General features: G+C 57.8%; 1 protein-coding gene across 1 annotated transcript; it reads right to left on the bottom strand.

The window, feature by feature from the left end:
* Positions 1-5059: 5059 nt before the first annotated feature.
* Positions 5060-11833, bottom strand: LOC103582375 (myc box-dependent-interacting protein 1-like; the record flags this gene model as incomplete). Its single annotated transcript, XM_008563987.1, has 8 exons — positions 5060-5574; positions 5683-5781; positions 8271-8372; positions 8657-8767; positions 9038-9127; positions 10074-10181; positions 11190-11213; positions 11726-11833. Coding segments are annotated over 8 exons (651 nt in total), but the record flags the coding sequence as incomplete, so codon positions are not given.
* Positions 11834-12318: the final 485 nt, after the last annotated feature.

The raw sequence follows: 12318 nt of genomic DNA, 5'->3' as shown, positions 1-12318 counted from the left end.
TGAGCTATCAGAAAGGCTTCAAGCAGCAGAAGCCCCTGCAAATGTGATGGGTTTATTTGTTGCACATAAATGTAAGTCACAAGGACAGCAATCACGTTGGACTGGCCACTCTCCGTAAGGCCATCCCTCCACCTTGGCACTCTTCTATTCTCAGTGTGTGGCTCTGTGTCTTCTGCACATGGCCTCAAGGTCACAAGACGGCTGCTGCACCTCCAGCCCTCATTCCAGGCAGGGAAAGGAGGCAAAGCCCTTTCTCTTAGCAAGGCTTTGAGTTTTTATTTGGGAAGAAATGCCCTCCCTCATCTTATTGGCCAGGACGTATAAGAAGAAGCCACACACAACTGCAAGAAAGGCTGGGAAAATGAGTGACCTCAGTGGAGTGCATTGGTATCCTGAACAAAATCAGAGTTCAGTGAGGAATGAAGAGAGATTGAGGATTGGGTGTGCACCTAGAAGCATCTACTCCAGGGCAAAGACAGAGGAAGAGTCCAGGCCATGGCCCACATTTGACAAACCCAGCATAGAGGCACTTACAGTTCAGGGTGCCCATGGGCAGGGGGAAGATGGACAGCTGAAGCCATAGATTCGGGTCATTAGCTCTTAATGGAGATGACTTTCCAGAAGCTTCCTAGCCCATTCTGTGACTCTGCTCAACCGAAACTATGTGCCCTCTAGACCTACCGAAATAAGACTGGGGTGATATAGCAGGCTTCCAGAAGAAAGAAGCTGCACCTCAGCTCTGGGATGTTTTCTGTATCAGACTTCATGCACCACAAGCTTAGCATGTCCTTTGAGGAAGAGCTCTGCCTCCTTCCTGGTCACCCCGGGTAGTTTACACAGGCAGGGAACGTCAGGGACCTGGGATAAATGCTTGGGGTTGACTGACAGGGGACAGGGCCAGGGGGTGCAGACCTTCCTGGTCTCTGCCCACCCTGAGATTCAAAGCTTTTCATTTAGTAAGACTCAGTGTCCACCTGTGCCACTATGTGTTGATGTTGGCTGTTTGGGAGAAGGGGAGTGAATGTCCCATCTCCCCTTCTCCCGCAGCAGCCTGGATCCTCATCTGTAATCAGGGGCTGTCAAGAAGGCAGCTTCCACGCTCACTGCTAATTATCCTTTTTAATTATCCTGAGAAGGGCCTTTCCTCAGTGATTTGCTCTTCTGCATAATCAGAGTCAGGGCCTGGAATATCGTTGGCAGCAACCTGCCTGTGTCCCCTCCCATAGAGCCCCAGGAACCTAGTGCAGGCTGGGCCAGGCCATGGTCTTGACCGTCTTCCCCTTCCTCTCACCCAGTCGACCTCAGACAGCTTCTTGAGGAGAGGCTCTTCCTAAGGGAAGGCAGTGGGCAGCTCCTCAGCAGGGCGCTCTGCAAAACCTCTTCCTCCTCCCTCCTGTCAATGGCCGTGGTCACCCAGCTGCCCCTGGCCCTCTGCCCTCCTGATCTACAAGCTCTCCAGGGCCCTCATCTCTTCCCTGACCCCAGCCTCTCTCCTGAGCTCCAGGCTCCTCAGCCAGAGCGTGGAGCCCGCACGGGCCTCTCCAACTCAGCCAACCTCCTGCCCCATGCCTGCCTCTTCCACCCGCTGCTCTCTGTCTGCCACATGCCAGCCCCTCAGGAACTCCGCTACCCTAAAGCGCAGCTGGGACACTTCCTCCCTCGAGGAGCCAGGGTGGCAGCTCCTCCTTTTTGTCTCCAGAACCTTGGACGTGCCACCGAGACAGCTGTCTGATTTCTCCCAGACTGTGAGCACATAAGGGGTGGGAACTACGTTTTAAACTTTTTCTGTAACTCAGTGTCCATGAGGGAGATGGTACGTGAATGAATGAATGAGTGAATAAGTGAGTGAAAGTTCAAGAAACTGCACGTACACAGACGCAGGCACCTCCGCAGCCACGTAAGTCTCCAGACAGCTGAGGAAGGTCACATACTGTCTATACTGTCTCCACTCATGGGACAGGTTCTAAGACAGGGAGGCAGGCAGGCATCAGGTGGCATTGCTCCTAGAACATGGAGAAATGAACTCTTGAGGCCAGCCCATACACTGGATGGAATGAATAAAGCAAGGGTCTCCCAAATGTCACACTCACACTGTCTCACACACACGCACACACACACACACACTGACATACACAGCTATATGTAGTTTCCATCCAGGCAAGTTCCCTGGTCTCATAGCCTTTTCTGGAAGCCACTGTGGAGTGGACATTCTTGGGTCTGAGCTCCTAGAATCCATCTCCCCTTCTCTTTGAAAGCCATACCCCAGTTTTTATTCAGGTGTCCACCCCTCCCTCACCCAGCTGGGCCCACCTCCAGCACCAGGCCATTTGTCTTGGGTCAATCGGCAGATCCCACCCCCAGCCACAGCAACTGGTTCAGGACTGGAAACCTGACCCAATTCAGGACAAGGCCAGAAAGGAGATTTTCTGGGGGGGATTGTTAGAAGGAAGTGTGCAGACATCGAACCTGGCACTGCTGGGGACCCAGCCGGAAGATGAAGCTGGCACCCAGAGGACAGGGGCCAAGGATGGGGACCCCCTTGCAGAGGGCCCAAGCTGCAGCCTGAATGCCCACCCACCCAGGCACCGAGGATGCCCAGTCAAGGTGGCTGAAAGAGCAGACCCAATGTCTGGCCACCCCTTACCATATCCCTGCTGGGAGCCTGGCGTTTGGGGATGGGCGAGGCCAGGGGTGTGGATATTTAAATTCCCAGAGGCAGGGCCAAGGGTCTCCAGACCAGTGGAACTGAGACAAGCAACACCAGCCTGGTTACCAAACCCAAACAAGGGCAAGGAGCAAGAGGCCAGGCCAGCAGGCTAGACAGTGTCCAAGCCACTGTAGAAGGCCCCGGAAGCTGGCAGGAGGGCAGGGGTGCCAGAGGAGCTCCCTGAGCTGGACTGGAGACTTCCAAGACACTGTGGCAGCTGTTGGTGCAGAGTCTGGCCTTGGGCAGGGGGCAGGAAGGGCCGTTAGCACTGACAAGGTATGCGTTGTGATTTGAGATGACAAGTCCCACAACCTAAAATTCTGTTTCCTGACAGCAAATTGGTTCACACATACAGAGAATAAGTAAATAAATTTTCTAAAGATTTTCATGAGGCCCATACCCTCCAGGAAGACATACCTCTACCCGGGGCCCAGCCCCCCTCGGGCACCTGAGGTGTTGCAGCCCCCACCACACCACCGCATGCAAGTGACCAGCCTTCCTAGGCCTGGCTCTGTCCAGGCCCGGCTCCACAACGCCACTGTCTTGCCCATGCACTCTGGCTCCTGGGGGCTGGTGGGGAGCCACAGAAGGAGGGCTGATTGGACTGGGCCTCTTCCTGAGCCCTAGCCCAGCACTCCCAGGGTGTGGGGTCTGTGAAAGCCACCAGCTTGTGTGGGTCCCAGAACCCACAGCCCTGGCCTATATGTTATGTGAGCTGGAATCCCTGCTCAGGGACTGGGCCTCCTTGACCAGGGCTTGCCAAATCTTCCAGAACATTGCATGTCCAGTCACCAGGAGTGGAAGCCAGCCCACACCTGTCCCAAGCCCCCACCACTCACCTCTTGCCCATTTCCTCTGTTCCACCCTGGCCTCGGCCCTGTTCTCCGCCCTTCAGCTCACTGACCTGGCTGTTCGCTGCCTGGCTCTGAAGTCCCCTCAGACTGACACAAACCTGGCAAGGTCACAGCTCCCAGATATACTGCCCAGCACAGGCTTTGGGCGGCTGCCCCTCCCTGGTGGGATGGGGACCTCCCCTTGGCTCCCTAGGTCTGGGAGCTGTCTCTGCAGCAGCCAGAGCTCCAGCCCTGGTCCTGGCCCTGCTCCCTCTCTGCGGGGCCCAACTGTGAGGTACAGAGCAGGGCTTTTCCTGTCAAATTACCCCAGCTGCGAGCGTCAGAAACTCCTTGAGGGTCAGGGAGTAAAGCTCAAAGCCACCATCTGACGTATCATGATGAAACCCAATGCATTCTCCTGCATAATGTGTTTTAAATGAAAATGTTTCAAACGTTCACACTGAAATAAAAGGGAGACTCCTCATGTTGACACCATGGCTGCACATTCCTCCACCACCACAACACAGGGCACACACAGGCTCAGAAGCACAGTGGGGGTCTGGGCTCCTTGCCCCCAAACCCAGCTCCACCAGTGAGCTGTGTGGCCTTGAGCAAAGGAATGAAACTGTTACTGTGGAAGGAAAGAAGGAGTAAGGCAGGGAGGAAAAGCTAAAGCTTTTGAAGCAGCTCCCTGCAGCTGCCGCAGTGACTATTGCTCATGGATGCTGCAGTTGGCACAGCCAACACTGCCACCCACAGGACAAGGCAGGGCCACAGCAACTACAGTCCTGCCACCTAAAGCAAAGCCCAGTTTTACTGGAAAATACAGCTCCAATTCTGACATTCACCTGCTTTTATTGGTAGTACAGATTTATGTAGATATAAATTCCTCCTACCAGGAAGTCCAGGCTGGTCCCTGGGCCCCTGAGCACAGCTCCCACGGCTCCTGGGAAGCCACTGCTCTACTGCTCTGTGTCATGGGCAGCTCGGACCAGCCCAGGTCTGCTGATGGAGATATGGAGCCCAGGGTTATATGCATGGGAGCAACGAAAAGAGGGAGAAGCTGGGCCAGCAAGCTCACCCCCAACCCAGGAGCTTCAAGCTCCCAGACTCAGGCATTCCCATGCACAACCTCTCATCCCAGTTCTACCCTCCCTGGTGGGTAACCGAACCTCCTTGGGCCTCAGTTTCTCATCTGTGGAGTCCTGGTACCTGACCCCCAAGTTCCACATGTATATTAAGGTCTCTTAGGGCAGCACCGAGCGGACTTCTTGGCCCAGAGCTGGCTCTCCAAGCCCTGTCACCCAGTCCGCATCACCCGAGCTCTGACCACCAGGAAAAATACCAGACCCCAGAATGGGGTCGGGCCAAGATGAAGTGGTGGCCACGCAGCTGGCCCACCCACCAGCACCTGCCTGGGACAGAGGGCCTGCAGGGACAACTGTCTCAGTGGAAAAGCCACAGATAGCCACGGTTCCATTCACACTGGCAGACAAGAGGGAGAAAAAATAAGCAGGTGTTTTCTGAGTGTTTTTGTCAGTTTTTTGTTTAATTTTGTTTTGAACACTAAGATTTATTTTCAAACAGCACACAGACGGTCTGCAGGGCGGGGCCAGGCTGGGCTGCTGTCTGGGCCCCACCCACAGCAGCTGCCAAGAAGAGGACCGCTGCCCCGGTGGCACGGCCCAAGCTTCAGGCAAGTGGCCTGGCTCAATGGCCCCACCCCGCCCTATGGCCGGGCACACATGCGGCGCAGGAGGGCGCCGGGAACTCAACTGGGGGTCACAGCAGCTTCAGGAACACTGGCAGATTCCACCGGGCTTGCTGGGCCGGGCTCTTGAAAACAACCTAATCTTTGGGAGAACACCTCTCAGATAAGGTCTCTCCTCTTGATTTCCCTTTGCTTTCCAAAAGTTTAAAAGCAAAAACGGAAAAGAAAAAAAAAAAAAAAAAAACGAGAGAGAAACACACATTTTCCGGGAAAAGGCGTTCTTCACACACCCAGGGGGCTGTTCGGTGCCACCGTCACTGCACCCGAAAAAAAAAAAAAAAAAAAAAAAAAACGAGAGAGAAACACACATTTTCCGGGAAAAGGCGTTCTTCACACACCCAGGGGGCTGTTCGGTGCCACCGTCACTGCACCCGCTCGGTGAAGTTCTCAGGGAAGACTCCCCGGCATTTCTCCAGCTCCTTGTGCTGGTTCCAGTCGCTCTCCTTCACGCCCATGAGCCAGCCTTCATCCTGCGGGGAGCCGAGCACGCAGGTCACGGAGGGATGGGAGGGAGGGCACAGAACCCGACAGGGCTGCGTCTCACTTGGGATCTGCAGGGAAGATGGTCTCTCCTGCTGTCTTTCCTCTTACCCTGCCACGTGCACCGTAACACCTCCTCCAGGCAGCATTCCCTGATTCTTGCTGAGACCCACACTCACCAGCCTGCCCTTAGCAGGTGGATTTAGCCCTTTGCAGCTGATGTTGACAAGTCCTCTCCACTCCAGAAAGGCAGCCTAATTGCTGCACTAGTCTGAACGTATCTAAACAACTCTGTCAATCCCAGGCCAAGGAGCTTCCCACCATCTGGTGCCGACAGAGAACACGTCCCCTTGAGGAGGACATCAGCTGTCTGTCCAGGCTTCCAGACTTCCCGACTTCTACAAACAATACCAGAAAGTTCTGGTTGCAATGGCCAATTAAAAGCTTCTAGTGGGACCCAAGCTGCCCCACCAATCCCTCTAACTCCAACCTGCCCTTTGCTTCCACACTTACTCCTTACTGGGCTCTTCTCCCCAGACCCTGACCCTGGGACTGCAGTGGTCTTGCACCCTGGCCCAGCTGGTCCATCACTGCCCCTACAGCTGGGCTATGCTGGGACCTAACTAGTGTTTCATTATTTCCCTCTGTGTCATTATCCACCTTGTCACAGACCTTACTTACGTCCCATCTGGGCCCCCTCCAGCCACTGTGGGCAGGGGGCCAGGATTCTGCTTCCTGAGATCCCACCCAGCCAGGGCTGGCCACTGGGGAGACCAGTGGAGAGCTGGGAGCACAGGAGAATCAGCCGACTCAGCCTAGGCCCGGGAAACCCTTGTTACTCAGGCCTCCCACCCCTCGTAGCCTCAGTAAGTACCCAGGGCCCTCAAGTCCCAGTCCAGGACCCCCAGCTGGACCCACCCCCACCCTCAGCCACCCTGACCAATCATTCATACAGATGCATTGATGACTAAATGCATTTTCTGAAAGCAGGAAGAGGCTGACCAGGAACCTTGTGCATAGCGAGCAGGTGTCAATTACTGAACTGCAGATGAAACCTGGATGTCCACATGGGCACCACCAACCCTCCACAAGCAAAGGCTCACGCTACACCAACAGTGGGTTCCTGCTGAGGGTCAAGGCCACCTGAACAGAGCAGCTGGCCCAAACCCAGGAAAGACACACTTAGCACCAATCCAAGCCCAGCAGGAGCCCTCACTTTGAGGAGAGTAACCAACATGGAGAAGCCATAGCAGGAAGAGAAGGGTCCGGAGGGCATCTGGGGTGAGACTCAGCTGGGACAGGGCTGGGGATCACCCGGCTGGGAAGCCTGTGGTCCTGCAGACAGGGTCAAGGGCAGCCTGGAGGGGCAGCACGTGGGGCCAACACGAGCCCAACGAGAGGCCAGTGCTGGGGCCGTGGCTCTGTCCGGCTGCAGAGCGGCCACTTGTGGGCAGTGACCTGGGCAGGAGGGTTCAAGGATCCTGTCCTGGGTGGAAAGCTGGCCTCTGAGGGAGGGGCAGGGAAGGAAGGGACAAGGGAAAAGAAACTTGAATGAGAAAGCTGAGAGAGGGACAGAGCCCAAAGAAAGAAGTGGGAAGATGAGCAGAGGACACTGAGAAATTGAAGGAGAGAGGAAGACAGGGACAGAGAGAGAGGGGACCCAGAAGAGAGCAGAGAGAAAGGGGAGGGGTTATGGGAGGAGGAAGCTAAGATGAGAGAAAAGGCAGGGAATGGCGAGGAGGGGAGAAGCCCCGGCGGCGCCTGAGCCTGCGGGTCCAGACACACTTAGCACCAATCCAAGCCCAGCAGGAGCCCTCACTTTGAGGAGAGTAACCAACATGGAGAAGCCATAGCAGGAAGAGAAGGGTCCGGAGGGCATCTGGGGTGAGACTCAGCTGGGACAGGGCTGGGGATCACCCGGCTGGGAAGCCTGTGGTCCTGCAGACAGGGTCAAGGGCAGCCTGGAGGGGCAGCACGTGGGGCCAACACGAGCCCAACGAGAGGCCAGTGCTGGGGCCGTGGCTCTGTCCGGCTGCAGAGCGGCCACTTGTGGGCAGTGACCTGGGCAGGAGGGTTCAAGGATCCTGTCCTGGGTGGAAAGCTGGCCTCTGAGGGAGGGGCAGGGAAGGAAGGGACAAGGGAAAAGAAACTTGAATGAGAAAGCTGAGAGAGGGACAGAGCCCAAAGAAAGAAGTGGGAAGATGAGCAGAGGACACTGAGAAATTGAAGGAGAGAGGAAGACAGGGACAGAGAGAGAGGGGACCCAGAAGAGAGCAGAGAGAAAGGGGAGGGGTTATGGGAGGAGGAAGCTAAGATGAGAAAAAAGGCAGGGAATGGCGAGGAGGGGAGAAGCCCCGACGGCGCCTGAGCCTGCGGGTCCCTGCGACAGTGGGCCTCTGCTGCCTCCTGCTGGTCCGTCCCCGCCACAGCCGGCCCAGCAGCAACTCAGGGAGTTCAGGAGGCCCCTCCTGGGGCTCACCTGCTCTTCTGGGTTCTGGAAGGGGATCACCAACACCACGTCGCCAGCCTTGAGCTGCAGCTCGTCTGTGTCAGTGGCTGTGTAGTCGTGCTGGGCCTGCACCTGCAGAGGTGGGGGGAGAGCGTGTCACAGGCCCTATGGTCCCAACTCCACACCCACACTATGCACTAGGCCTGCAACGTGCTGACTTGGAGACCAGCAGGACTAGGATCAGATGCCACCGCGCCAACTGGGAGGGGGATCGTGGGGATAGTTTGACTTTGGGCAAACCACAGAGCCTCTTGAGGCTCACTGTCCTCATCTGTAAAAGGGGGAGATCCCGCCCCTCAGGGCACCATGGGACAGTAGCAGTCAGAGACTCGCAGGGTCAGCTAGCTGGGGCTCACCTTGAACATGAACCCTGGGGGCAGGTCCAAGCGCCCAGGCCCGCTGCCGCCCTCCACAGTACCATTCACCGTTGCTGGAAAGGTCTCCACCACAACAGCAGGAAGAGAGCTCTGGGGGCAGGGAGCACAGTCAGCCAGGCACAGAGGTGGTCCAGAGAGGGCAAGGGCAACAGGGTAGGGAAGGGCAGGTGTCTGCGCCTGGTGTCAGACCAGCTGCCCCCAAGGCTCCTTGACAGGAACCATGGCCTGCACCAGCCCCACGGTAAGGAGTGCAGGGGAGTGGCAGGCAGGCAGACAGACAGCCAGACAGGCAGGCAGGCAGACAGACAGCCAGACAGACAGCAGGGAAGAAAAGACAGGACTTGGACCCTGCCATCTTACGGAGGCTGCTTCACTTGCTGCTGTCTCCCCAGGCTCCTGGGCACCAGCCGCAGGTTGGGTCCCACCCGCCACCTCCGAGGCCTCTGCTGGCTGCAACACAAATCCCGGCATGGGGTCAGACACAGGACAGGACACTGCAACCAGGACAGGAAACAGCTGCAGGAGAGCAGCACTGAGTGGGAAGGCTGGGGCACTGGCCTGGCTGGCCTTGGGTTCAAGAGTTGGCCAGTGCCTCGCACAATCCAAGAAGCCCCTGTAGGACAGGCAGGGTCCCGGGCAAAGTAAGCAGCTGTAGAGAAGTTGCTAGCAATACAAGAATGCTGAGTGATGTGTGCTGAGAAGCCCTGTACAGGCCTCTGGGGTGTCCTCCCCAGCCTTGCCTCACAGGCCCTGCCCTCTAAGCCCCAAGACTTGCCAAGCCCCAGCCTCCTGCTTACAGGTTGGCGGGTCTGTGGAGCTGGCAGACAGCATGCCCAGGGACGGCCACACACACCTGTCCAAGCCCAACACAACTCAGGGCAGCCCTGGCTCAGCCCTGGCCAGCCTGAGAAGGGTGTGGCACAGTGAGGGGCACCACAGCCTGGCCCCAGCACGGGCCCGCAGTTGAGCTGACCTGGGCCAACACTCAGACTCGGCCACTTCTGAGTGCTCGAACCAAGTTACCCAACCTTCCTAGTCCTCCATTTCCTTATTTGTGAAAGGAGAAGTGTCTGGCTGACAAGGTTACAGTGAAGATTAAATGAGAAAATTCTAGGAAGTGCCCCGCACAAACCGGCAGGTGCTCTACATGCTCCCCCCTCCCTGCTCCAGAAGGCCTCAGCTGGAAGGCTGGGCTGATGTGACTCCAGCCACACTTACCCACCCCCAGCACCCCTAGAGATAAGTCCATCCTGGGGCCTCCTGGCTCAGGCCCCATCCTCACCCCCAGGCCCATGGCAGCCTGGTCCATCCTGCGCCCCCTGCTCTGGGCTCTTCTTCCATGCTATACCCCGAGATGGGAGACAAGCCAGATGGGGGCAGGCGGGCAGACACTTACTTGGGCAGGCCCTGGCTCAGCCGTCTGGCTAGGCCAGGCCACAGCAAAGGTGCCCTCGGCAGCGCTGGGCTCCCCAGAAGGCAGGCTGCCAGCTGGACTCTCTGTGGGCTAGTGACAAGCCACCAGGAGAGAACAGGGAGGGAGGCAGAGCGGGGAGGCCGGGGTAGAAAAGGTGTTGGGCAGGGGCAGGAACAAGGGAAGACGTTGTGAGCAGCCAGTGTTGGCGGGCAGTGTGCGGGCCCAGCAGGTCACCACCTCCCACCTTCTCACTCCCGCCACCACCAGGGAGACAGCCAAGTGAGACTGTGCCATGTACAGCTGAGCACCCACCAAAATCCACTCGTCAAAATGGCCTGGCCAGCTTGCACCAGGCTGCTTTCTCTGGCCTCCTCCAGAGTGAAATGCTACCATGGAGCTTCCGGGTGTGTCCCCAGGGCACCAGCACACCACACGGTCCTGCCCCTGCCCCTGCTCCTCCAGCACCATAGCCTGTGCCAGGGAGTCTCAGGGACTGAGCCCAGGAAACCCAGGTGGAATTCCAGCTCCACCACAACCAGTTGTTGGGCGAGTCCCAAGGTGTCCCAAGCCCTCTCTGAGCCTCCAGAGGATGGTGACACTTGTCCTGCCTGAGCCTTGTGCCATGCTCTCAGAAGGCACCCACCTCACCCTGCCTTCCCTGCCTCTCAAATTCCCCCTCTCTCCCTTCCCCCTTCCCCCAACAGCTCCCAGATGAGGGCGAGAACCCTGGACCCAGAGGCCCTCCTGCCTTGCAACTTCAGCCCACCATGAGGACAAAGGTCCATTCTGAGTGGCCGGTGGACTACTATCTAGAGCACTCCCGGACCCTGACAAGTGGCCACTTCTCGGAGGACCTCATCTCAAGCTAAACCAAGAAACTCCTTTCCCACATCCTGACATGGAGAGAAGCTATAGAACAGGAAAGAGCAGCCTCGGCCAGCTTCCTGTGCATGTGAGCATGCACCCCTGTGTGCTGCATGTGTGTGTGCCATGTGCGTGCACCTGTGACCGGGCCAGGTGGAGGAGGATGCAAGTGGCCTGGGCACACACAGAAGAGGAGCTCCCCCAGGGGCCCGGCAGAGCCAACACTCAGCTTACCTCCCACAGGTCCCACGGAATTGGCTGAGCGCAGCAGTGAGGGGGAGAAGGACAGAGTTAGCAAAGAGGTTAGAGACAGGTGGCAGGCAAGCAGTCCCTGGGACCCCCACCCCACACCCAGCCCAGCAGGCACGGGGGCAGCACGGAGCTGGCCGGGCTCTGAGGTCTGCAAATGGCCAAATCCTGGACACCTCTCAGGGGGCTGTGAGATGCCAGGCCTGGGAGTGCCCAGACAAGACAAGGGGTGGCTGCCAGGAGAGGGATAGGATGCTGAGATGAACCGGAAGTTGCTGGGAAGTGTTTGGCTAACCCTCTCCTGACGGTCCTAGCAGCTGACCCGTGTCTACTCTCTGCCCTACAACCAGAGGAGGTGATGAGGGCCAGGGGAAGGGCAGTGAGTGGGAGGAGGGCCTGGTGAACCTGGGACCCCCAAAGGCCTTGGCCTACATAGGCCCACAAAGGTGGTCGGCAAACACGAGCCAGGGCCCAGCCCACGGAGGGTAGTGGGCCCATGGGTGGTGGTGGGTACAACCAACCTGGCCAGAGGGCGTGGGTGCCTTCACAGGGCTCGCCACGGGTGGAAGGGGGTCGAAGTCTAGGTCCAGCAGACTGGCCTGCTCTGAGAAAGGCCCCGGGGCCTCAAACTTGGCAGCAGCAGCAGTGGAGGAGGAAGGTGGTTAGTGACAGGCTGGGAGCCCTTGCCGCAGGTGCACACGGATGCACATCCCAGGCCCAGCCCATCTACTGCACGCACACACAAAGCAGCACCGCCATGGCCACACACCCTGGCACAAGCTCCCATCCTCACGAGGACAACACCTGGTATCCGCCGCAGACACCCGGCAACATGCCACTCTGGGCAGCCACCCTGTGGGACCAATGCCATGTCCCAGGTCCTTCCTGTCTCTGCCCCAGGCTGGTGTGGCCTCCCATGCCTGCACCTCTTTGCTCCCTGTCCTCATGAGCTCCGCTGGCCTGGCCCTTCTTGCCAAGAGCAGCACCAGGCCACAGCCCAGGCTAGACATGACCACCCTCGGTCCCCACAACCAGGAGGGCCCAAAGTTGAAAGCTCTATGCTGGCCCTCCCTCTGCATACGAGATAGACTGGTCACCCTCTGGCAATACCTGC

This window comes from Galeopterus variegatus, unplaced genomic scaffold (genome assembly GCF_000696425.1).
Source record: "Galeopterus variegatus unplaced genomic scaffold, G_variegatus-3.0.2 Scaffold15975, whole genome shotgun sequence".
Classification (NCBI taxonomy): Eukaryota; Metazoa; Chordata; class Mammalia; order Dermoptera; family Cynocephalidae; genus Galeopterus; species Galeopterus variegatus.
The sequence above is the reverse complement of the archived record's forward strand: the minus strand, read 5'-3'. Positions and strand labels throughout refer to the sequence as shown.